General features: G+C 44.8%; 2 protein-coding genes across 6 annotated transcripts; one reads left to right on the top strand and one right to left on the bottom strand.

The window, feature by feature from the left end:
* Positions 1-387: 387 nt before the first annotated feature.
* Positions 388-6,444, bottom strand: ADIG (adipogenin). Of its 4 annotated transcripts, none has more exons than XM_040608811.1 (4): positions 6,022-6,444; positions 4,850-4,865; positions 2,759-3,055; positions 388-1,467 (listed from the first exon to the last, which is right to left on the bottom strand). In XM_040608811.1, exons 2-4 carry the CDS (start codon positions 4,853-4,855, stop codon positions 1,216-1,218), a joined length of 555 nt encoding a protein of 184 aa, XP_040464745.1. In that variant the 5' UTR covers positions 4,856-4,865; positions 6,022-6,444; the 3' UTR covers positions 388-1,215. The 4 variants fall into 4 exon arrangements, with proteins under 4 accessions (XP_040464745.1, XP_040464744.1, XP_040464743.1 ...); XM_040608810.1 differs by lacking the exon at positions 6,022-6,444 and adding an exon at positions 5,726-5,994; XM_040608809.1 differs by lacking the exon at positions 6,022-6,444 and adding an exon at positions 5,036-5,680.
* Positions 6,445-6,528: 84 nt separating this feature from the next.
* On the top strand, positions 6,529-19,568 carry ACTR5 (actin related protein 5). Of its 2 annotated transcripts, XR_005829936.1 has the most exons (10): positions 6,529-6,957; positions 7,786-8,015; positions 8,908-9,077; positions 9,921-10,138; positions 10,485-10,667; positions 13,179-13,301; positions 14,042-14,181; positions 15,069-15,201; positions 16,593-17,346; positions 19,556-19,568. XR_005829936.1 is itself a non-coding variant. In XM_040608807.1 (9 exons), exons 1-9 carry the CDS (start codon positions 6,574-6,576, stop codon positions 16,848-16,850), a joined length of 1,839 nt encoding a protein of 612 aa, XP_040464741.1. In that variant the 5' UTR covers positions 6,529-6,573; the 3' UTR covers positions 16,851-17,675. The 2 variants fall into 2 exon arrangements, 1 of the variants encoding a protein (XP_040464741.1); XM_040608807.1 differs by lacking the exon at positions 19,556-19,568 and having other exon boundaries at positions 16,593-17,675.
* The last annotated feature ends 5,696 nt before the right edge of the window (positions 19,569-25,264 follow it).

Raw genomic sequence — 25,264 nt, 5'->3', positions numbered from 1 at the left:
CGTCCCCGGAGAAGAAGCGCCCTCGCCCCCGCTACCCTCCGGCACAGGCAGAGATTTCCGCGGCAAACGGCTTGCTTTATTTATTTTTTTTTTTTTCCTTTCGTACTCGTCCCCCCAAAATAAAGCCCTTGCAAAAATAAAAATGTGGACAAACAAGTTTTATTTAAAAGCATCCTGCTCTGGGCAAATATTTGGGCATGGGGAGGGAAAGACAAACACAAACAAGGCATGCTGCGGAATTAGTGCAGCCCAGTGTTAACTAGCACACCGAGTGCCCGTGCAAGACTCTGGAGACAAGAGACAGTTACTTCACACGAGGAGCAGAGACAAATGTTTTTCACAATGTGCTCTTCGGGATGAAACTTCCTAATTTGTCTTAATTTAAAAAAAAAACAAACCACAAAACAGTTTATTGAATGTGTGCATCAATGCCAGGAGCAAGCAGCTGTTCTGTTCATAGCCCAACGACCGGATGAACATTTAGGCCACAAAATTATGGCACATCCCAGTCCCACCAACCTCCTTGTGGTCCCACCAACTGGTTAAATCAAGTTGTCAGTGAGTGCCTGTTCAGGCTGCCAGGCAGCTGAAAGGCATAACCTCACCAGAAATGAAGGAAATTCTTGCTCAGTATCTACTAAGGGTTTAATTATTTCTTGTTTAAAATCTTGTTTCTAATTAACCTCTTGTTAACTGGAGATAGGCTTGTTTCATTTGTTAAACCTGAGTGTTGAAACGTTTCCTACTTTGAGAACTGACGAGTTGGACATCAGAAAAGCGCTGACTGCAGTAGGAATAAAATCATCACTGGGCTGTACCACATTTAACCTCCAGTATACACTGCCACCCAGAGATATTGCCCTGATCTTATTTGTTTGAAATTAAGTATTAGTAGGGATGAACAGAGAGTATCACTGGTGCCAGTGTAGTGTTTTTTTCCTTATAAAAAAAGGACTTCACCCCCCCATCAAGTGGAAGAGCAGCAGGGTACACACCCAAGCACTGTGCAAGAGGCTGGGTGCTGTCACCCATTTAATATTTAGCCAGTCGATACTGTTCACTCTGAAAGTAGCTGTAGTGATCTGAGCAAATGTTGACTTAGTCTTGAGTAAGTTTCCTCTTCAGAGAATTAACCTCCCTCTGCAATGCTGCAGTATCCCTCACTGATGCCAAGCGGGATTGCTGCTAATGGTTGTGGGACTACCTGCTTTATATTCACCCTGAGGTGGTTCTCTGAGCGTCACCATTCTGTTCCAGTTTCTTCCCCAAGATTGAAGCCAACAGCACTCTGCCCTCCAGCCTCAGAGAATCCAGGATTTTCACAACTTTTTCACCCAGCAAAACAAACAGCTGAGCCACGTAGATAATCAGAGAGGATGGCAGCAGTTGAATCTTCAGGACATTAGAGATCTGGAGCAACTGGCAGACAAAGTTCCAGGTGAGAGAAGAAAGCATGGTGCACAACAGCTGGTGAAGAAAAGGAGAAACAGAGCTGTCATGGCAATAATATTTTCAGAAGAGATTACATTTTCAGTAGGATATAAATTATTTGAGACCACAAGTTCTCGTTCCTTCCCTCACCTACCCAACACAATCAGCAAAGTATAGACTCCTACTCAATAAGAGCATTATGTCCTACAAGAGACGAGTTTAAACCCCAGTTCTTCAAACCGCTGTGTTTGAATCAATACTTCCGTATGTGAAGAGCTCTAGGAGAACCAGACGGTAGCCTAGGCAAGTCCAAGCTCATTCTTAGCATTGTTTTTCTAGCCTCTGAACAACAATGAAAAGAAAAGAGAGGAAAAAAAAAAGAAAACAAAAAAGACTTGGTACGGCCTTGGTGGTTTTAACGATGTCAAAAATACTCTGACTTGAAATATTATTGATTTCATGGCAAAGCTCAGCTTCAGGGTGTGCTAGTCAAACAACTGCAGCAATTTAAGACAACACCAGTCCTTAGCTACTCTAGCCTAACAAACGTTACCGCTCCAGCAAAACTGGTAGAAGTAAATGTGAGCGAGTACCTCGGTTGCTGCAATTCAAAAATCCCAGCAATGTAAATGGGTAGACAGGACTGTGAATAGTGACAGTGGAGGCACAGGGCAGCTTTCCCTTCTGAGCCCCTTCTGCAAAGGAACATATAGTCAAGGCACAGGGAAAGAGAAGACACACAGGACACTAAGCTCTTCCACTGCTTCAAATATATCTTTTGGGATTAGTATAAAGCCTAAGAGGATTGGGACAGCCATGTTTGCAAAAAGACTTCTGGCTTCAGCTCTTATTGAGCAAGTGAAATGTATCTAATTTTTAGTCACATACTCCACTGTAAGAAACCTGAAGTAGCTTTTAAAAATACATAAGATCAGCCATACATAACAGGAGAGTTTCTATATACAGTTGAGGTAAATATCCTAGAGGAACAGGTAGCAATAGCCACTGCTGCAAACACAGTTCTCAAGGACTTTAAAAAAGCATATACATACATGTAAATATACACACACACACACACATATTTATACAGTACACACATATGATAGTTACTCTGCACAATTTTGTTACGTTTACCTCATCTACAACAGGAATCATTCCAAATAGGGAAGATGGAAAAAAGTCTCACTAGTCATTAACCAAGCAGGAACCAATCTTGCAGCTTTCCCTTACTCAAGAGGCTGGGGAATCAGGCAGAGGTGAACGAAAATAAGAGCTGAGGCACAAAAGCAGCAGATATGTAAAGAGGTAGTCTAGGCGTGCTACTCACCATCATGATGTTACAGCAATTGCTCTTCTCAACAGAGGAATACCTTGCATTCTGGCTCTGAGACCAGCTGTCTGAGATTACAGCAAAAAGATTCTGCTTTTGGCTTTTTGGATTTGAACTCAGATAAGCAGGCTTGGGCCTCAGTTTTTCCACAGATCCACTAGATTGTGTCTCCTCTTGCGTTTCTGTACTGGATGTGTCATTCTGGCTTTCTTCCTCTGTTGGTTCGTTCTCAGATTTAGAGTCTGAATCAGGCTCATCAGAAGATTGTTTCTTTATTTCTTCTGCATTGGGCATCTGCGCTAGAAATAAGTTAAAAAATAACATGTAAAATACCCATACATGACCTTTTCTTACTAGCTGCAAACTCTGCATGTTCCACCTAGGGGGTAGGCAAGGCTCTTCTGAATCTTTTTCAGTTGAAATAAAGGATTTCCACAATGAAGCAGGCAATAAGAGGCCTATACAAGTCTTGATTTTAACCAATTAGCTCTTAATCAGCAACTATATTAAAAGAAGAGCTGAAGGGTGGGTCATTTCTTATTTATGCCTGCTGTAAACTAGCATAAAGTACGTAGATGTCACTGAATTATTTAGAAAGTTACTATAGTGAGCACTGGTTCATTTTTCTCTTTTTAAAGGAATTGAGAAATTTAATGTTCTAATCTTGTGAACACACTAGTATGTAAAAAAATTTGTCTTTTGAAAATGGAAATTGGAGTGGTTGTGGATTGGAGGTCTGGTGCTAATAACAGTTATTGTAGGACAAGAAATTGTGAAGGTAAATGCAGTAGGCATACCTTGAAAGTCTTGTTCAAAGCATCAAAAAATTCCAGAGTTACTTTATCCCTGCAAAAGGCTGACACTCAACTGAAGTGTCATTATGTAGCACAGCTACCTTCTGCTTGTGCAAAATGGGTATTTTAGTCTGCTTTACAGACACCAGCGTAAGTCATGCCTATGTCACTCAGAGTAGCTTGTACAACTGTCACAACCTCTCATAACCCACACATTTTAATTACTGTGTTCAGTTACCCACAGAAATGCAATTGAGTCTGTCTTCCCTCCGTATATGTCACTACTGAAGCAGAGTGTATGGAGGGAAGATGCTTTCCTACTGAAGCAAGCAGAGGCTGTTATGAGTTGTGCACAAACATGCAAAGTGGGAGCTGATGGTACAAAATCCAGTGCACATATACATGCAGGGCAGGAAAGAAGGGAGGAGTACAAGCCTTCGCTGTGGTGAGTACCTCCTGTTCCTCTGCTCTCTGTGGTTATTGTCTCATTGTTGCTGTTCCTATGGGATGTATTATGGGACTGGCTACCACGTTATTAAGTAAGAACAGAGGGCAGAGAAGTAAAAGTTTCTTATTTTCCTTCCTAAAGCTGTTGTGCAATGGCAGAATCACTGCTTTTGGCCTTATGATTGATTCCTCAGCTGGGATTGCTTATGCTCCAGCATTAGAGCAGACTAGCAAGGTTTTAGTGTCATGAGTTCATCAACAAGCCTATTATTGGCCTAAACCAAAGCCTGTTATCAGTCACTGACATGTTAAAAATAAAAATCAGTGATGGATTGGAAAGGGGCACAAAACACGCAAATAAATGAAAATGCATGTCCTGTTCCCTCCAAAAATTTTCTATTGGCCTCAGTATTGATAAAATGATCCCTTAACAGCTCCTCCAGTAACACCCCACCCCCTAGGAAAAGACAAGTGTAAGAGAACTATAATGCTAGAGGCTGAAAGTGTTCAAAATTAGAGGGTTGGACTTGCTTTCTGGGTGATCTTTTTACAGAAATTTACAAAAATTACTTGTCTCTTGCCTTTCTTAAATTATCTATCAGAGAAAGGGAGAGGGTAAGGCAGAACAGCAGGCAGCAGCCTGTCATCTTATAAGCATTTTCAACAGAAAAGCATAATAATTTGGGTCAGGTTTTCCACATACCACCAACAGTACTAAAACACCCTTTAGTTTCCTTCTGTGACAAGTAATGTTAGACTAAAAATAGCTAGCAGAGTACTTTCAAGATAAGCTAATAGACAAAGCCTTTATGCAGGAGCATTTTATCTGATCAGCTGCAGAACTTACCTTCATTAAGCAGAAGCTGTAACCAGATAAAAATCACGATCAACAGCATTACAAATGGCAAACAAAACCAGAAGAAAAGAAGAGGAAAGGTCAGTTCATTCACCAAAGGAACCAGAGGATACCTCATTGCTTGCTTCAGGTTACACCAAGTTTAGTGCAGCTTGCCTGCTCCGCTTTTCTAACTACCTTTTAATAACTCTTAATGCATCACTGTTAATCACAAGAGGGCGGCTGATGCATAGCATGGCTAGCAAAAGGGACAGCCCTCCTCTATGCAGGGAGGGGCTAATAAGGATTACAAAAGCGATAAAAACAACTGAGAAAACATCTGATTTGATTGTCCTTCCTTTGCCTGCTACTTAAAGGATAAATACAAGTTAGGAAGCTTTCAAGGTTTATGTTAAAAAAATAAAGGTATGTTTATGTCTTGAGATAGGGAGAGGTAACCAAGCCACTTTAAAGCTGGGTAGCCAGGGTTGCTTTTGAGAAATCAATAGAATAGGATCAACCCTGCAGAGATGTGTAGAGGATGACTAGCTAAAAATTACTTCTCCCAGGCTCTCTGATTTGACATGGAGCACAAATATGTCCCATATTAATCTAGACTCTATTTTTAGCCTACTCTCTCTGTTTCTATCTACTAGTTCATCCATTAAGAAAATAAACCTTTGTATTTTAATTGCCTTTCTATCTCACTTCCCTCCAAGAATGGCAAGCTAGCATGTTTCACAGGGTATGTGTCTATAAACATATTGCTTAATAGCAAACATGTTCAGTAGTGATCAAAGTAAGAAGAGATATGTGACTTTGTAATTTGATATTCACCACACACAGTTTTTCTCCTTCAATAAAATAAAACCATTATCTATCACTTACCTCACAGGGGGTTGTTTGACTAAATTAATTGTTTGTAGCTCTCTGTAAACCTTAGAAGAGAACAGCTATGTAAGTGCACATTATGAATGATTGCATGCATTTAATGTTCTCACTTGTGTGCATGTGTTTGTTTTTACGTAGTAACAGCCCCTTGAAATGAGCCTTTTAATCCCAAGATCTAAATGAACGCTGCAAATTCTTATTAATTCATGTTAATCACACCCCTGTGTGATAAAAGAAAGCTATTATCCCTACTTTGTGCATTGGGTAAACAAGTGAGAAAAGCCATTAATGACCTGAACTTCAGGGGTGCTAAATATGTGCAGTCCCCGTGCCACACGGCGGAGGCTGCAGGCTGGTGGCACTTCTGAAAATGCGGCTGCTGGGGGTTTGTCTGCAAATGCAGCGGCGAGGCGCAGGGTCCCGAAGCTGGGGTCCCTTCGGCTTTAGAGGCGAAGTGTTTCTCATGGCCATGTCACTGGCCCCCCACCGGGCCCGGCCGCCCCTGCAGCCCCCCCGCCTGCGGCAGGCCGCGGAGCAGGAGCCTCCGGGACGAGGCGGGGGCGGCCCCCCACGGCCGGCAGCCTGTGACGGGCAGGGAGCTGCGCACGCTGAGGGGGGCTCGGGGAAGGGTCTCCCGTGGGCTTCCCGTCGTCCCCCCGCAGGTCACAGACACCGGGGGGCTCCCGGCTCCAGGCTTAACTCGGGAGTGCCAGCGGGTGTCCCGGAAACGGGAGCCGGCGGGTACTGCACCCCGCTCCGCCGTTCCTCCGAGGGCCGCCGCCGCCTTGCCCGGAACGCGTGTGGCTGCCCGCGTTCCCGGCCGGAGGGAGGCGCGAGGGCACAAAATGGCGGCGGCCTCGCGGGTGTTCGCGTTCCGCGACGCGCGGTGGGCGCCGGACCCGGTGCTGGAGCCCAGCGCGGCCGTGCGGACGCCGCAGCCGGTGCCGCTGGTGATCGATAACGGCTCCTTCCAGACACGGGCGGGCTGGGCCTCCGCCGACCCCGCCGTCCCCGCCGAGCCCCTGCTGCGGTTCCGCTCGCTGGCGGCGCGCAGCCGCGGGGCCCGCGGCGGGGCCGGGGCCGAGACCCAGGTGGGCAACGACCTGGGGAGCCCCGAGCCCCTGCGCTGGCTGCTCCGCTCGCCCTTCGACCGCAACGTGCCCGTCCAGCTGGAGCTGCAGGAGCTGCTCCTCGACCACGTCTTCCAGCGCCTCGGCGTCGCCTCGCAGGTACGGCCGGGGGGAGCGGGGGGCGCCGGCCCGGGGGAGGTTGTGCCTGGGTGGGCGGTGGGAACGGGGCTCCGGCATCGCCCCTGGCTGACCCAGGACGCTGCGGTGTTGGCCCCCTCCTGGCAGAGGCGGCCGGGGTGGCTGGGCCCTCAGCCCTGGCGAGCCCGGCCGGGGCAGGTGCTCCCAGGGGTGTCTTCTGAGCCCCGCTGTTCCCTTAGTTTCTTCACGGTTTTGTGGTAAAATGAGGGGATACAGCTGTAGGGTGAAAGGTTTGGACTGCAGTGTCTTGTCAGGCTTTGGCCAAGAACCAGCGTCCAGGATCAGTTTTTGAGGATGTTAAACGTTACTAGTTCTGTGTAGCGCTCGTAGTAGTGGTGCTTGTTGTCTACTTGGCTTGTGTACACTGCCGAGTTGAGAGTTGCTCCTCAGACCGTGAAGCTTCTTGCCGGTGTGACACCAGTCTGAAAGCTCTACCTAGTGCTGAATTAAACTTCCGCCGGTTTTCAGTCACACTCACCTCACTGCTTAGATTTTGGTTACTTGGATTTTTGATAATTTGTATATGCGTTTAAAGATCTATTCTCTTCCACCCTTAGGAGTTTGGGTTGTTGGTTTTTTTTTTCTGAATTAACACTGGAAGCCTTGCTGTAGACAAGACTTTGTTGTCTATGCCCTTAAGCACTAGACATAACTTATGTGATTAATAGCCTGTGCATAAAGTGCTTTCTCATTGCTGTTTTGGAGGAGTTCTTGCTGGTATTCAAAAGAAGCAGCAAGGATAAGTATCCCTGGATTTTTCCCTCATACCTTTTCTCTTGTCTCTTACAGGGTTGTGTTGATCATCCAATTGTTTTGACAGAAGCAGTGTGCAATCCTCTGTATTCAAGACAAATGATGTCAGAGCTCCTCTTTGAGTGTTATCAAGTGCCAAAAGTGTCCTATGGCGTAGATAGCTTGTACAGTTTTTACCGCAACAGGAGGCAGAACTGGCCCTGCAGTGGTTTGGTAATATCTTCGGGTTATCAGTGTACGCATATTTTACCAGTCTTGGAAGGCAGGTGAGTTTTTGGTGTCTTAAGTACAGTGCAGCCTCCCTTTGTCAGTCATTGACTTTTCAAGAGATGCAAACACCCGTTCCTCTAGCATTAAGTATTCCAGCTCCTACAGTATAAGCTCTTTTCAGGTCTTAATTTATTCCGACAAGTTAAAACTAGGTCTGCAGATTTTGTTAAATTGAATTTTGAATTGAAGAAGCAGTGCTGTCCTTTTTAGTTACTGTTTGTGCATAGATCTATACTTTCAAAAGTCGAAGGGGATATCTGCCCCAAGTAGGATCAGGCATTAAAAAACATATGTTAGGTTTTAAAGCAGCTTTGGGATAAAAGAAAGTAGTCTGTGAGATTTCTGCAAGTTCTTGAAGCTTTCACAATTTTGGTTATGCTGCTATGTTGCTCTACTGTTTTTAAAAAAAAACACACCTTTTTTAATCTCTGCCCCCCTGTCCCCTTTTTCTTTAGTCCTTACTGCAGGCAAAGGCTTTGTTAGATTTGGTAAACATCTCAAATTGTCAAGGGTTACACCTGGCCAACTGTGAGATGTTACAAAGGTGAAAGGAACTACTTCTAGCTCCACTGACCCTCACTGCCCTTTCTAAAATAGAACATTTCCTTGCTGTAGCCAAAATTATTTGATGTCTGTGTTTTTTTGGAAGCAGAACAGAGCGTTTCAGAAAGTGTCTACAGTAAACAAAGCAGTGATTATGCTTGTTGCCTGAGAGAAGCAGGTGTGTTAGATTCTCTGGTAACTGAATCTTGAAATACTTATCTGTGGATATTCGTCTGTCTACTTGACCATATTAGAAATTAAATAATATTTGGGAAAGTAGGAGGTCTGTTTTGGGCTGAACTTGTGGATCTCTCCAGCCTCAGTTGTGCCTCTTTGGGTTTTCAGGTTAGATGCTAAAAACTGCAAACGTATTAATCTTGGAGGGTGTCAAGCAGCTGTATATCTCCAACGCCTCCTTCAGCTGAAATACCCAGGACATTTTGCTGCCATCACTCTCAGCCGCATGGAGGAAATACTGCACGAGCATAGCTACATTGCAGAGGACTATATAGATGGTAAAACCAGCTGTAATTTACCACTAGATAGTGTTCATCCAAACTTAGTTTTGTTGTCTATATCCCTTGTTCTCAAGCTGGCTGGGATTCTGGCAGAAATACTCTTACTGCTATTTTACTTTCTTTGTAGCTGTCTTTCTGATAATCTGCCTCGTGGGAAATGCTTGACAGCAGTTTTGAATTTACATTAAGATAGAAACAAAATTAAATTACAAAAAAAAATCTGATTAGTTCAAATCTCTCTGTGAATAAATATGTGAGTTATGGCAGAGGAAAAGAATTTTAAATTAGTTTATTTTGTTAGTTACTTTATACTTCCACAAAACATTAAATTGATTAGGACGATTTCTGCATCTGGCTATGTTTCTTATCTGCTTTAAGGTTTCCAGAATTGCAGAGGACACTTCTCATGACTTTTTGTGGATTAAAAAAGTTTTAAAATTTCCATGGTGTCATTAAGTAGCGGCCAAAAAAGTGTTTTCTTAAATTTGTCACTTACGAAAGAGCTTGCAGGAGTCCTTAGAAATGCATGAGAATTCTCCCTTACCTTGGGAAGACAGAAGGGACATTAGTGTGCGCTTCCCACTTCTTAATACTTTGTGTTTCCTTCATGCTGGAGATCAGAGCACTAAGAACTGAACCGTGTGCACTGAGCATGTGATGGGAAGGTAGTGCTCTGAGGGGGTGGTGAAATATGGGGGCAGCTGCCGAGAGGTGACAGAATCCCAGCCTGGACTGGTGTTGCTTTTTCTTCTAAGTCTGAATTTAGCGTGGAAAGCATACAACATACAAATCATCATTTTCAGCCTGGCAAAATAATTATTTTGCTTTCAAAACATTTAGAGCTACAGAAGTGGCGGTCTCCAGAGTACTATGAGAACAACGTGCACAAGATGCAGCTGCCTTTCTCTAACAAACTGCTGGGAAGCACACTGACATCAGAGGAAAAGCAGGAGAGGCGGCAGCAGCAATTACGTCGACTTCAAGAACTCAATGCACGTCGTCGAGAAGAGAAGCTGCAACTTGACCAAGAGAGGCTGGACAGGTTACTATATGTGCAGGTAACCAAGGCAAAGTTTTCTGTGTGGTCTTTTGGGAGGAGGGCAGGCTGCCTTTGCAGCTTTATGAGAAGGTCATACATTTCTGTAAAGGAGCTGTGACTGTCCTGTGTATTTTCTGATAGGAGCTTTTTAAGGTTACTTGCAAGATAAAAAGGAGAGATTGTTAATGTAGCGGTTGCTTTCAGGTTCTGAACAGTACTACTTTTGAGAAATATTTTGAATGCTGCCAAAGCATCCACATCATAGTATCTAGTAATGATGAAGGCAAAGGGTCTGTAAGCATGCAGTTGACAGATAGTTGATTACCCTGTGCTGCTCATTACAGCTAACTCTGATCTGTCTGTAGGAACTCTTAGAGGATGGTCAAATGGATCAATTCCACAAAGCTTTGGTGGAGCTGAACATGGACTCTGCAGAAGAACTTCAGTCCTATATCAGCAAATTGAGTTCGTCTGTTGAACAGACGAAGCAGAAAATCCTACAGGCGGAAGTCAATATTGAAGTAGATGTTGTGGACAGCAAGCCAGAGGTATAATATTTTCACCAAGTTAATCCTTTTCTTTTTTCAGAGAGAATTAAGTTTCTATGCTTGGAAATGAGCCCTTTCAGACTTTTATTGAACTAAGCTTTTCCTTTAACACACTGCAACTTCTTGCTAATTTAGCAACTGCCTCTCTCTTATCCAGCTTTCCTATGCAGCTACAGAAAATGACAGCTTTGATTGTATAGAGTATGCCTGAAATCAGTAACCCTTCGTCTGCTGTTGTGCACTGTAGTTGTAGTTATATAAAATCAGTAAGTTTCCTTAAAAATTTCTTGCCCATCTTTAAGAAATTGGAGAAAAAAGAAAATAGCTGTAATGGGTCAGAGAAGGTATCACTAAAGATACCACTGCTTCCCTTTGTACTTATTGTGGCCACATGTGGTGCCAGCCGCTGTCCTTATTTAAGGTTGACTTGCTCAGAAGTTCTAAATGCAGCAGGTAACATAATGGTTGTGTTCATACTTTAAACCAACCTTTAACTCTGCTTTTTGCACTAATTTTGGTGAAGTGGACCTGGTATGTGAAAAAGACTTTTTTTTTTTTTCAGTGCCTGCAATTAAATGACATGAAGTCTTACATACTTAAGCCTCAAGTGGTTATAATCCTAAAACAACCATCCTTAAACATCAGTAGCCTTCTATTAAAGATATAAAAGAACCTATCAATCTTTTTGTTAAAAACAGTATTTGTTTCCCTTTCTGTTCTCTGCACTGGAAAGGGGAGATCTTTATGTAAACAACTAGCCCTTTGCCTTCATTCTGGCTACCTTTTTTTTTTTTTTGGTGCAATTAAGCAGCATGTCCTATTTTTGTTTACTTAACAATAAAATAAAAGCAATGTTTGGTACACTTGGTTTTGGAGCAGTCTTGAAGACGAGAAGCTTATTTGTCTGCTTTGCCAGACTAATACAGGCCCAGCACATATCAGCTGCTTCTAAGAGATAGTCTAAAGCTGTTCGTGCATTTACTTGTAATTGCCTTTCTTATAGGTTATATAGAGCATTTTTACTTATATCTGTCTTTGCTCAGGAAAAGGTAGAGAGAAAAACAAAATTAATGCATAGAGGAGAATCTTTTAGAGAACTTGAGTTGTAACGAGAACTAGCAGGTGAACCGGTATCTTCTAGGTGTTTTATTTTGCCTATTCTTGTCAGTAAAGCTTGTGTAAGAATCAGGATGACTGTGTTTGAGTGAAATTGAGGTGGATGATGGGCTTACCGTTGTGGTAAAGAATCATTCTACCTTCTGTCAAAAGAAATTGTTCTAGAAAAAGATAATTGAAATACTATCGCCGCCTTGTAATTTTGTTCAGTGGTTCTGCCTCTGTTCCAGCACGTCTGTCTTCGATCCCACTCTCCTTTACCAGGTGCAGTCTCAGACCTTGGAACAAATCTGCAAACCTTGTTTGGTCTGTGCTCTGTGAGAGCACCTACAATTATCACCAAATCCATTTGTGAAGATAGGCCATCCCTCTGTGGCTGTGTAAAGCACTCTAAAAGATAATTATGTTGTCTTAGGGTCTGTGCCAAGTCTTCAGCTGAGTCCTATGTTTCTTTCTGTTGCTGTTTTTGTTGGGTGGTGTGGGGTTTTTTAAGACATCAAAAGAAATTGATTTAAGCCTTAAGTGTTGGAGAAAACACCAGGTGTCTATTGTTTGTTTTTTGTAACAATGTAACTGCTTGAAGTTCAGTTCGAGCAATTGCTTGGGTTTTAAATGGATATAAGCTAGATAGTTTGTTTGAATTAGCTTAATCTGCTTGTATTGCTCTTAGAAATTGCAACAAATGTATCAAGGTTAAAATAACAACAAAATCCCAAAGGTAACATTGTAACACAAAATTAAAGGCGATCATTAAAAAGCTGCTTCTGTTTCACAACAGTGAAGTACTGTAGGATTCTGAGTGAGCTTTTTGCTAGAAAGGAGCTTTGGGAGCACCTTCACATCTGTGTGAAATACAAGGGCTTTTGGTATATCCTGTGTGCAAATGCTAGGTGGTTGAAACTGTCAAAAATTGTGTGGTGGCTTTGTAGCTAGCAAATATTTGTTTTCCAGTCCCACACAAGCAAGGCAGGGAATGTAATGGTAATTACAGAGCATTTAGAGGTGCTGGGAGTGCACCAAGTTTTAACCAATTTAAAAAGCTATTTTAATATGTTTTAGTATGCTGTGTTTAGGACATGGCTGGCTGGGATCTTGGCAGCCAGCCTGCTGACTAAGGCCTTAATTTCTGAGCTGGCATTGCAATAAATTTATTGAAAGTATTTGGTTTTTATGCTTTGAGTGAATATCTATCTTAATTTCTGTTTTCTGGGTTGTTCACCATTTTGACTTCTGTTGCCAGTGCTGGAGAACAGCATATTTGGTTTCAGGCATGTTTAAAACTGAGGTTTGAGGAAATGAGTGTTGAATTTTCCAAATGTGTCACCAGAATTGAAGTCATATGTGTGCCTAGCACACCTGAGCTAACCTACCACAATATGCCTTTTCTGTTTCCAGACTCCCGATTTGGATCCATTAGGCAGTGAACAGTCACTGGAGGATGTGGAAAGTATTAATGAGTTTGAACCTTTATTTGCTGAGGAACAGCCTGAAGCTGAGAAGCCTGTTGCTGCAGTGCAGGTTTGATTTCTGTATCTACACCTAGTGCCAGAGGTTGCTGCTTCCTGGTTGTCCAGTTAGTCTGCTAACACTTCTCCAAATACAAACATTCTTTGCCTGCTTTTGGAAGAGCTGCTTAAACCATTTGAACAGGACATGAAGAGAGGAGAGGTCCTTGCAATCTTACTGATGGTTTAGAACAGGGGTCCTCAAACTATGGCCCGTGGGCCGGATACGGCCCCCCAGGGTCCTCAGTCTGGCCCCCGGTATTTACAGTAACCGCCACCCCCCCCCCCCGCTGGGGGTTGGGGAGGGAAACCAAGCAGCCGCAGATATCTGACTTCCTGCCACTTAATCCGTGCACTGGCCCCCTGTTTAAAAAGTTTGAGGACCTCTGGTTTAGAACATGAATACACCTGCTTGGCTCACTCTGCAGGCAGTGCCTGTTGTAGCAGTACTGTGTTATTAGGGGGAAAAAGTTCCGCTCAGGTTTTTTTCTGTGAGCCTAATATTGCATCCCAGTGGACACAGGTTTCAACTTGCGAGGTTGAGCCTTAGAATTGAGCGTCATGAAAGAGAAAAAAGTATAGGAAAAGTCTAGCTTCCTTGGCTTTCTGGAGCCCTTTACAGCATGGCCCTTTATCTGTGGAAGCATTAAAGTCTGTTTTTTGTACAGAATTGTTTGGAAACTTTGCTTGTTCTAGAATATTACTGTTCTTTAATGTAACTTCTCACTACTACTCAATCTCATCTTTTCAAAGCCTGTGTTTAACCTGGCAGAGTATCACCAGCTTTTCCTTGGCACTGAAAGAATCAGGGCTCCAGAGATTGTCTTCCAGCCCTCTCTGATAGGAGAAGACCAGGCTGGTATAGCAGAAACCATGCAATATGTCCTTGAGAGGTGAGTTTACAAGGCTACTTGGCATTTACTTCAAACAAGCTAGTCTTGTTTTGATACCGGCTTTCGCAATACTGGTTACTTAATAATTTGAGAAAATACATTTGAATAGTTCTTTTTGGTGGGGTTGAGCATTGCAGTTTAGACATGCCTTCCTGTTCTGAAAACCACGTGTAACTCTGCTTGTCTGAAGTCACTGGTCTCCAAACTTTTTGATCAATTATCCCATCAGTGAAAAATTTTTGAGCACACATCTTCAATATATCTATAAAATACATACAACTACTAATGAACCAATGTTATATACATTTTAAAACATACACAAAAAATAGAAATTAAAAAAATAGAAAAAGGTGAAATAATTTTTATACTTTTTGTACCATTAATAAATAAATATTTTTCCTGCACCCCAGTGGATTGTCTTGCAGACACCCCAATTTGGAGACTCCTGGTCCAGCTTGTTACAGAGGAAAACAAGAAATCCTTGTAAATACCCATTCTGTGAAACAATGAGCTGGCAGTCTCTGGTTTTGCAAGACCAAAATCAGAGGTGACATTTTTAAGTTATGATACAGGCATGCTTGCTGGACAACTAATTCCAGACAACTTAGAATTGGCAAGATGTCACCCCTGAACTGTATCAACATATGAGATTGCGTTTTCTGAAATGTAAGAATTCCAGCTCTACTGAGCTGTTGATTTAGAGGGCTTTAAGGATTTTCTTCTGCCACCCCTGAATTTCCAGAAAACAGATGAATGCAGGTTTTCATGCTAGAGAGGTGAAGGAAGTTTCTCAAAGTGAATCCTGAAGACAAGTATTACCCATAGTTCTTCAGCTCATAGAAGAGCTGTCCTTGAGGAAGACTGAAGCTGGTTTTTGTTCCTTGTAGGTATCCAAAGGAACAACAAGCTATTCTTGTCCAGAATGTTTTTCTCACTGGTGGAAATACAATGTACCCTGGACTGAAAGCCAGGGTCCAGAAGGAACTCCTTGAAATGAGGCCGTTTCAGTCATCTTTTCAGGTACCTGTATTGACATGATGTGTGCATGAACAGCCTGTTCATCTGTGTTCAAAAGTATTTCGGGTTGGGAGAGGTGCAGAGCAGGTGTACTTAAAACATGAGAATGGAGACGTGTTTCATGACATGACACTAAGTTAAGCGAAGATACAGTTGCTTTTTCTGAGGATGTTAGAAAGAGTAGGGTGGATGCCTTGGAAAAGGAAAACCTGCTTCAGCTGAAGGATCATACACAAGTATGTTTGGCTGGAAATTTGCAGATTGCTTAGGATTGGGACAGTTACTATGTGGAACAAGTGACCTTTGTTAGGAGTAGTTGCTGGGAGAAACTGTGCTTCAAAACTACGTTACATGTTCAGTTCATTACATGTAATGGTTGGCTGAGACAGCAGCAAGAGAGATTCAGTGAGTATCTTGCAAACCTGTGATCCTTTGCAACTCTTTTTAGTTGCAAGCACAGTACAAGCTGGGGAAGTCCCAGAGTTTGTAATGCGTTTTGTAAGGAGACTTTCAGGAGTGTCTCCCTTGCTGTTCTTAGACCACTGTGTCTCTTCAAATCTACAATCTTGCACATTAGTGCAGATATGATCTTGTGATTCCACAACCCTTGTTTTGCACAGTTATTGTATGTAGCTCTGAGTCACGTGCGACTGACAGGAACTTAGTTACAGCCATATACTTGGTAGTTTTAGGAAGGATATTGGTTGCTAAGTTTGGAGTGTGTAACTTGTGTCTGTGGGAAGAAAATGAGCCCATTTTTGTCTGCTTTTAATGTTGCTGCTTGTAACCGATTAAGAGCTTGCTTCCTTTCCATTAAAATATGGTCCATAGTGTGGTTCCCGTCAGAAGTCTGTCACTTCACAGATACCATGCGTGGGATTTACGTGGTGTCTAGTCTAGCAAGCCCATAGCTGAATCAGGAAAGCACTTTGTGCTACAGTAATAGAAGTAGTTTAACTGGAAGTATCAATCCACACCAGTGGAAAGAGCATGTGTGGTTCTTTCCCACATACTGTGATTTTTGAGCTTGCAGTATTCCTCCCTGCTGCTACAAGCAGGGAGGAAGTTTTGCTGGAGTACTTGATGCTTCTTTTGAAGTACCGCCAACTCTTCCTGTACTGGTTTCCAGCTGTGAGGGCTGCTGGTAGTGAGTGTGATACACCCATGAGCTTTCTCAACCTGTAGAAACAAAGCAGGCTCGTGGAGAATTGATCTCAAGGTGAAAAAACACTTCAAAACCATTCCTAACATTACTCTTCCCCAGAGGCACTGAACAATCAGCTCAGATTTCTGAAATTCAGTGGCTTGTGTCATATACCACTGTAATTAGGGTAAAAAGGGCTTTTCTCTCCTGTGTTGAATTGACACTGTTGTTCTATTTTCCTTCCATCCAGGTTCACCTTGCTTCCAGCCCTGTTCTAGATGCCTGGTATGGGGCTAGGGATTGGGCAGTGGAATACATGACCCGTGAGGAAGGCTGGATAACCAGAAAAGACTATGAAGAAAAAGGGGGAGAATACCTCAAGGAACACTGTGCTTCAAATGTCTATGTTCCCATTCGCCTCCCAAAGCAGGCCCCACGGACAGCAGAGGCGTTAGCACCTAGCAGAGCGCTGACATCCAGCGCAGGCAATCCTGGTGAGCAGGTGTAGCACCGCGTCTGTCACAGACCCTCAGATGGAGATAACGGTGCAGAGACAAGGAGAGTTCCTGGTGTGCAGCATGAGCTGTGCGTGGAGTGCAGGCCTCAGCCTGGCCTTGCTGGCTGCTCAGAGAGTGCTCAGCTTCTTATCCGGTCACTTGAACGAGGAGGAGAAGCGCTGGGGCATCCACCGGTGTGGTCGTGGCAGCACTTGGACCGTGTGCTTGGACTTAGTGCTGCTCAGACATAGAGTATGCATCAGCCAGAAGGAACACAAAAGAAGTGCATTCCAGAGAAAAATACCATCTTATAAACTCTCACAGTAAGACTCACGGGGGGTTGAGAGTATATGGTTTACAGCTTTTTTTTTCCTTTTTTTTTTTTCCTTTTTTCGAATTTAAATGTACTGGTTTTATACTGGTTTTGTTGCATGATCCAGAAGCTGGGCTTGTATCGAGCAGCTCGGCCCAGCAGGCGTCTCCCTTGCTCGCTGCTGGGGGGCGTCTGTGCCGTGCTTCCTCCTGCACTCCTGTCTCCTTTGATTGCCTGCCTGCTGCAGACCTTCTGCTAAACTTTTTTCAGGTTATCAAGTCAGGGATTTCAGATACTTTTTGACTTCATTTATGTCAGTAATGTTGATGTCTTGGTTGAAACTGGAGACCTGGTTACCTAAAGCACTGTCCAGCAATAAAGACAGAACCCTCCACAAAGCGCGGTCCCGAAGGACTGCCAAATCTCCTGCAGCCCTTCAGTGTTTTCACAAGGCAGCTCTTGACTGATGGGACTTTATCACAAGTTGTTTTAGCAATAAAGCAAACTTTTTGCTTTACCACTATCTTATGTGTTTCAGTGATTTCACCTCTTTAAAGACTACAGCAATAAGGATGTATTTGATTGATTGTACCTTACTGAAAAATGCAGGTTTGCAACCAGGCCCCTGTCCTGCTGCACAGCATGCTCTATCTTGAGTTTGACTGGGGGAATTCACTTGTCACACGGAGCAGTTTGCTATTGCTTTCCCAAAAGAATAATCAATACTAAATGTTGAACCGAAACCTGTACAGACTCCATCACTTTGGCAAAAACTGTGAACTACTAGGCTGGAAAAGTTAAGGCTATGGGGAAAATATCCAGACAATAACTGGTATAAGGAAGGTGAAGAGGTGGTGGCTTGCTGTCCCCGAAAGCCACAACTCAAGATAAGTTATCACCTGGCAAATTTAAAGCAAAGGACATGAGGTGCTTGTTGGTGTTGAAGTGAGGTGTTTGTTGCCACAGGATGTGATACACAAGTTTCTGGATTCAAAAAGTATTACCCAGATCTATGATTTTAAAAAAGAAAAATCTGCTGTCAAATGTGGAGCTGTCACCTGTGCGTAGGAGGTCCTGCAGTTGTGTGTTCTTTGGCAAGTGTGTGAGGGAAGTGTTGTTACAGACCCGCTCTTACACAGTTCCTGTGGCACCCAGCACTGGGTGTGCTCAGTGGGGGGGGTACGGGTCTCGGTGGCCCTTTGGCTGGGTCCTGACAAGCTGTTGGGCAGGGGAGCAGGAGGAGTAGAAGGGAGCTTGCTGGCTTCAGGTAACCTCAAATCTGGGCTATTGATCCTCTCCCTAGCCACCTGGAGGCGTGCTGGTTTTCGGGACCATTAAGGCAATTCTATGGGTGGTAAAGAATGTGGAAAAACGTGCTGTGCTTAAACACCGCAAAGTTACACCCCAACATGTCTTTTCTGATCTCAGTTCATACCAGTGACCTGGAGTAGAGTATATGATGTCCCCTTGCTGTCTGGCCCCTTTCTGACATATCTTTAGCTGTCATGGCAGAGTGACTACTTGAGAGAGAGAAATCTGTTCCAGTACTTGGTGTTGGTTGTTAAATAGGTAAGAGGGTGTTGTGCACAGAAGTGTTGCAGAATGAAGGCCTAAAAGGGCATCCATAGTGGATGGTTATATTACTTTTAAATGTTTGGCCGAGTTGTGCCAAACACTTCAATTGTGTTAATTCAAAGCAGGGCTTTCTGATTCTGTACAGAGATGCCAGATCGGCTGCTCAAGCACTTCAAGGAAGCATAATTTTATAATCTAGCTATTAGCTGTTCATTTGTTACTTTATCCCCACAATAGCTGGAGTAACTAATAAACCTGGGCAACGTGATCACAGTCACAGACTTGAATGCACTGGTGCACATTCAGTTGCTTGGAGTAGCACCATGAAAAGCAGGAGGAACTTTGCAGAACAGGATTAATTTTACCCATATAAGTTCAGTTTCCCGATACGATTTGCTGTAGCGCTACATGGGCATTGGTGCTGGCAGGAGAAAAACGAGAGGAGTGCGTGGTGTGGAGGGCAGGAGGGTGCAGCCCTGTTACTTTTTACAGTAGTGTTGGTCAGAGTCCTTGTGAAGCTCCACCACTGTGACTGTTGTGGCAAGGTTTTCTCACACCCACGTGCAGAATCGGCACAGGGCTCGCTAAATCCCAAAGGAGCTTGGGCTGTTTCTTCTGTGCATTGGCTTATGCCACCTGGGAGGGGAGCAGGCTGACAAGGCACTTGCTGGGCTCCTTTTTCATGGGACTTGTGGCTGCGTGAGGAGCAGTAGGAGGAATTGTTACAAAGAGAAAGCAGCGTACTGGGTTGGGGCGGAGGGGAGAAGAGCGTTCTGTGGACGGGAAACTTGAACTGACGCAGTGAGGGCCTTTGCCAAGTGGTCGTAGGGCTGCTGGTGGGTGAGCTGCTGTGCAGTCAGCCTCAAAATCTGTAGTGTGTTTATCCTGGCGTGTGTCCTGCAAGCTGACAAAGCGCAGTTGCCAGTTCATAGGTGGCCAAGTGGTTCCCATTTGGTCCTCGGTATATTAAGTTCGAAACAACCTGTAACCGTGTTATACAATTCAGTTATCACCTAATTCAGGTCAAAGAATACAAAAGTACAGGTTGCAATTTAACTGGCATGGTGAGCTCGGTCTATTTAATCTAAAAGAGAGCTCAAACTGGGTTCCACCTTTCTCAGGGTCCCTAAGACCTGCTCCGAGTGGAAACACCACGTCAGTGAGAAGCCCTGGAGACTAAACATAGATCACGTGTCTAATGTCCCAGATTTCCGTTTGAGCTGCATACGAGCCTTGCTTTTGGTCTTCAAGGCTTCTTATGTTTCCTGTGCCACAGCGACTTCAAACACTAACTGTTCTTTGCTAAATCTCTGCTAGGACACCAAGATTAGAACTCTTTGCTCCAGTTATTAATCTCCAAAATACTTAATGTGCTGTGTAAGACGGCATTTCAGAAGAAAGAGAAGATGCCCATGAACTGTCACTTAAAATTTAGGATTATCCCTCCAGAGACAGCCTGCAATGATCCTCTAGCAGCTAGTCATAAACCAGAAGTTTTGAAGCTTGTGTGGGATGAGCAGGGGAGGGGAGAATGCTGTAATGGATTTAACATTATCCCCAAAGTCATATGGTGGGATTTCCACCGCAGTTCGATACATCAGGCACAGAGCAGCTGTGCTGAATCCCATTGCTCGCTCCCACGGCTTTGCGCAAATAGCAAACCTGTCCCTGAGCATCAGCTTCAGCAAAACTTCTCAGTCTTAAGGGGCTCAAACCCCCGCATGGTTTGCCAGAAGTTCTTCAAGCTTCTCTCGCTGCCTCTTTTCAGGTGCTCAGTTTCCTATATTTAGTTGTCAAACACCTTTTCCCCACCTTGTTCATCACATGAGCCCAGCCCCACCTCGTAGGGTGGCAAAGTGCCATAGTTTCAAACCTAGGGGTGGTTTTGTGTGGTGGTGTGGGTTTTTTTAATTGTATTGGGCTTTTTACATCCTTAGGGATCTTTTCTTCTTTTTGAGCAGTGGGCTTGATTTCCATTTCCTAATGCAGCAGAGACAATGACGAGGGTACTGCACGGAGAGTCAGGTGACCTGGATCCATTTTCGTGTCTGTTTACTCACGACACTTCAGGCTGTTTGCTCTGATCTCAGTTCTGTGCCTCAGCATCTGTAACGGCAAAGCTAACCCGAGCACGGTGCTAGCGGAGGGCTTTGCAGGGTGCATAATGACTGCAGAAGACAGTAAGGAACAGTGGGAAGCCTGGAAAGGGGTTTTTGGGGAAGGAGGAGAGGTCAAGCAAAATCGTGGAGAATAGGTCCATCTATGCTTAATACACAGCGGGCCAGGTGGAAGGTCTGCAAACCACTCGCTGCCTGAAGGAGTACGTAATGGGGCAAGGATCATGCCATGCTTTTGTTCTTAAGCAACTACTATTGACTGCTGTCAGGATATGAAGCAAGTTGGATTTGTGGTCTGACTCAGAAGCTTTTATGCTCTTAAAATTCCCGGGTTTAGGCAGGGCAGTACTTTTTTTGGCTTTTTATTTATTTCAGAGCTGAGGTGAAGTACAAAGCAGCTTCTCCCTTCATCTGTCGGGAAATAAATGTGCTGTGCTGATGGGGAGAGCATCTTTGATGTTGACAGTGAGGTTCAGTGAAGGCATCCAGGTTCCTGCACTTCTACTGGAAGCTGTAGCCATAGTCAGGAGGAAACTTGTCCCTGGGGAATTCTGGTGCCTTGCTCTTGGCAAGTCTTGCTGGACAAATGAGCTTCCCAATATGCAAGGGAAAAGTGTGGCTTTACTCAAACCTCTGTCAAATGAATTCCAGAGGAGAGACACCTTTGGAAATCATCCTAGCTCCTCGTGTTTGAACTACTTGGGAACAAGTTGGATGATAGAGCACTGGAGAGCAGGAAGACCACGGTGCATTGGGTACCTTCCTTTCTGAGATGAAGGGCAAGGGTGTGTGGTGGACCTCTGGGTGGGAGAAGTTTTGAGGGGTGATGGCAACCTGCAGCCCCAAAAGCCTCGTTGCTGCCATGATGGCACATGGGGGTGGCACACAGGGCTGCTGTGTAGGCATGTTCCCAGGCGCCGTGGTGCTCAGGAGGGGTGGGAGGCTGTTGGTTGCAGCTAAACCTGATTTTTTTTCTCCTTTTCTTTCCATCGCTGTTTCTGCACCTCTTTCTGGAGCATCCTCCGTGCTCCTAAATGGCTCTGTGTGCCCAGTAGGAAAACTGTCCCGTTCAAGCATGGGAGGCTGGGGACTCACTGCCTTGTCTGAGGCTTGCATGGAGGGAAGCTTGAGTCTGTGCAAAGAGTTTTTGGGTAGTCTTGTCCTTCCACGAAAGGTTTTGATGTGGAGATTTTGTTCTTTAGGGTGTTCTCGCTCTCTTCAAAGGAGGATAGTTAATAAGGAAACCTAGCCTGCCTCACTGACGTTTCTACATTGGAACAGCAACCCAACTGCATCCAGATAAGAAACAATCTTGTTGATCTGACCTTCCTGCTCTGCTTTGAGGGTTAGCAGGGACTTGCATAGGGCTCCTCCACACAACTTTTAGAAATAACTTCAGTAGCGGCTAGAACGACCACAAGTCCCCTGGGGCACACAGGGCCCCATTCCTTGGGGGTGACCTCCCCGTCACCCCTTTCACCTTGAGCAGCAGGTGCCTTCCAGTGTTTTGTCTGCTACACTTGGATAAATCCACCTGATCTAGAAGCCATCAGCTAACGTGCTGTCAGCGCTGCAGAGGCAAAGCACCTTAAGAAGGTCCCAAACTGTTCTCTTAGGTGTACCCACAACGACATGTCCCTGGAATTCCACCATGCGTGCGAGGAGGGTTGTCACAAGGTAGGTGCCATCTGCTAGCGCTGGGTTTGAGCTATAAGTAAGCTTCTTGCGTAACACCTTGCATAGCTTGTCTATGTCTAGTATTAGGAAAAGCACCTCTGATTTCTGAATGTGGCAGGGTTGGGGGTTTTTTGTCATCTTTAAACTTAGTTTTGTGTCCCTCGGGTTAAGCATGTGCATTAGCACAATGTTGCTGGCTGGTGTTGCTTCTCAGTGCTGGGAAATATGTTTCATATCCTGATCTTTAGATCCTTTTTTTTTTTTTTTTTTTTTTTTTTCCCCACACTACAGCTTGCTTAAAACATATCCCACTCCTCCTCTCACCCCAGATTCCTGCCACATACCTGGCATTCCTTCATCCTTAATGAGAAGAAGGAGTGGGGGATTTCACGCTCCTGGAATTTTAGAGGAATACTAAGTGGATTTCTCATGAAAAGCCCCATTTAGGGTACAAATCTCCCTGAAAGATAGTCCCCATATGGCAAACCTTGCTTTTGTTGGTAGTGGTGAACAGAGTTTTGAGTTCCTTGTTCAACAGCTTCTTTCCATTTGGGTCTTGCTGTAAGTATTGCCATTGATGGAGACCACATTGGAGCAAGCTCCTGCTGTTGTGGATAAAGCAGAGGAGACTTGCTTGCGAAGGTCGGCAGGGACACCTGTGCAACTCCTGGGCTGTTGGCACTTCAAGTTTTACCAGTGGCTGCAATGTGGACAAAATCTCCATATAGACAAGGCAACATAAAGGCTGTTAAGTCAAAACAGTTTTCTTCCAGGCTGTCATTAATTTACCCAAATAAACATAAAGCTGTGTTGGATCAAAGGTTCCTCCAGCCTGCTCCTGGCAGGGACTTCCAGGAGATGTCGAGGGAGGAGTATAAGAATAGGAACAGTAGCGATATGTGTGTAAAACAGGAAGAAGATTGTAAATAATTACAGCTGGTTAATACTACGTAGCCAGGGAGGCATGCGAAGGCAGTGCTCCTGGTCTGTCTTTAGATGTGATCCATCACCATCACAGGGCTCTGCCCTCTTATGTGTGTTGAAAGCCAGGTTAAGGTATCTAAATTACAGAGCTCTGCAAGGTTGTGGATTTTGGAGCAGCAGCAACATGCCAGACTGGGAACATCTGCTTTGGAGGCACCGTGCCGTGTCGTGGATATTCCTGAGCTGCTGCCAAGCTGCTGTGGTAGCCCCCAGCCACGCTCCAGCGGGGAAGGGCTGGGACGGGACATCGCACCCAGCCAGCCCGGCTCTGCCTCCTGCTTTGGGAGAGGGGCTTCGCTGCAGCTCTGCGGGGCACCGACGATGGCAGCAAGAGCCCAGGGTCCTGTTGCACGGCAGCCCTGGGTTGCTTTCAGCCACCCCACGGTGGCAGAGGGCCACGGGCTGCTCTGGCTGCTGAGGAACAATGGAGAGGAAAGCTTTGATTTCCCCAGGGATGGACACCCCCCTGCTCAGGGGTGGTGCAGATGGAAGGAACTGGGGGCCAGCAGCTTGAGTGGGTTTTTTTTGGTTTTTTTTTTTTGCTTTTATCCTTTGTTAACCGCTGGTGACTTCTTGTTGTGGGAACTGCTGTGACCTCCCTGGGTTTTGTTTGTGCGCTGGGGCTGACATTGTTCGTAGCAGCTCTTTGATGCTCGGCCCCGGGAGCTGCTGGCCTGGGAACAGGAAGGTTGAGCCCGGCTGCCCACAGGCTCCTCCGGGCTGGCAAAGGGCTGGTGCCCTGCCATGGTGGCATCGTGTGGCAATGGATCTTTGCATCGCCTGGCAAAGGCAAATTAGTCACATACTGTAACGGGCTGTCCCCAGGTTGGTGACTTGTGCCCAGGTCTGCCCTCCTTGGCCACAGCAGCACCCTGTGTCACAGCAGGTGCAGCCGATAGTTCCTGCTCAGGTGGGAGCAGCCGATGGTGCCGTGCTGCCAGCGGCTGGGGAAGATGCAAAGAAGAATCTGGCATTTATCAGAATTTGTCATCTTTTTCTAGGAAGCAAAGACCTAGGAGGCTGCAGAGCTTTTGTACTGGGTTCAACTGCAGATTCATGCCAGGAAGAGCTGGGAGGTGCTCAACTTGCGTGATCTGTGGGAGGTTTGCTCAGGCCTCCTGCCCGCGGTGTCCTGGCGGTGTGCTGGCCACCCCACTGACCCTCTTGTTGGAGCTGAACTGGGGCTGGAAGGGATGATTCTTCGGCTCCCGAGGGCTTGATTTCTCAGTGTGCTGTCAGACGGGCACATCCGTGCCTTTTGCGATAGTTCCTGCTCGCAGGAGGCTTTGTTTCTGCCCCTTGCTGCCTAGATCCATTTGTCTGGGTGTTGAATGAAAATAGCTTTTATAATGATGCAAAGATGGAGGGAATAATTCACATTTATACTACCCCTGAGCCCATTCTTTGAAATGCATTTCAAAAATCACAACGAATACTATTTTTCACCACACAACAGCTTCCCCAGGCAGCAAAGACAGCAATTCCCAGGAGCCATAAACCCCTTGAGCGTGTTTACCCAACTCAGAATGCACTTTATAATATTGGATCACCTTCAACCTACTCTGCTATTTTACATGCTAGGATCTGAAATACGTATATGCAAGCTCTGGTTGTGCTGTGTGCCTTACAGAGAGATTGGAAATGAGTCCTTAATTGCAAATTTAGTGAGCTGTGGCTGGCAGTTTTTTACAAGCAGTTGTCATTTCAATCATAGGAGCCAGCAGTCATGAACAGTTGATTTTTATCAGGTATCGAAGTA

Source organism: Falco naumanni, chromosome 10 (assembly GCF_017639655.2).
Source record: "Falco naumanni isolate bFalNau1 chromosome 10, bFalNau1.pat, whole genome shotgun sequence".
NCBI classification, from domain to species: Eukaryota; Metazoa; Chordata; class Aves; order Falconiformes; family Falconidae; genus Falco; species Falco naumanni.
Note: the sequence above shows the minus strand (reverse complement) of the source record. Positions and strands in the feature narration are given on the sequence as shown.

What these genes read in the sequence shown, in the direction of transcription:
- ADIG (XM_040608808.1), bottom strand. Translation starts at nt 4,976, where the DNA reads ATGAGGTATCCTCTGGTTCCTTTGGTGAATGAACTGACCTTTCCTCTT. An exon ending in ACAGCTTCTGCTTAATGAAG is followed by an intron (nt 3,061 to 4,849) that starts GTAAGTTCTGCA and finishes ACTTATTTCTAG; the next exon opens with CGCAGATGCCCAATGCAGAA. An exon ending in ATTGCTGTAACATCATGATG is followed by an intron (nt 1,468 to 2,758) that starts GTGAGTAGCACG and finishes TTTCTTCACCAG; the next exon opens with CTGTTGTGCACCATGCTTTC.
- ACTR5 (XM_040608807.1), top strand. Translation starts at nt 6,574, where the DNA reads ATGGCGGCGGCCTCGCGGGTGTTCGCGTTCCGCGACGCGCGGTGGGCG. An exon ending in GCCTCGGCGTCGCCTCGCAG is followed by an intron (nt 6,958 to 7,785) that starts GTACGGCCGGGG and finishes TGTCTCTTACAG; the next exon opens with GGTTGTGTTGATCATCCAAT. An exon ending in TTGTGGACAGCAAGCCAGAG is followed by an intron (nt 10,668 to 13,178) that starts GTATAATATTTT and finishes TTCTGTTTCCAG; the next exon opens with ACTCCCGATTTGGATCCATT.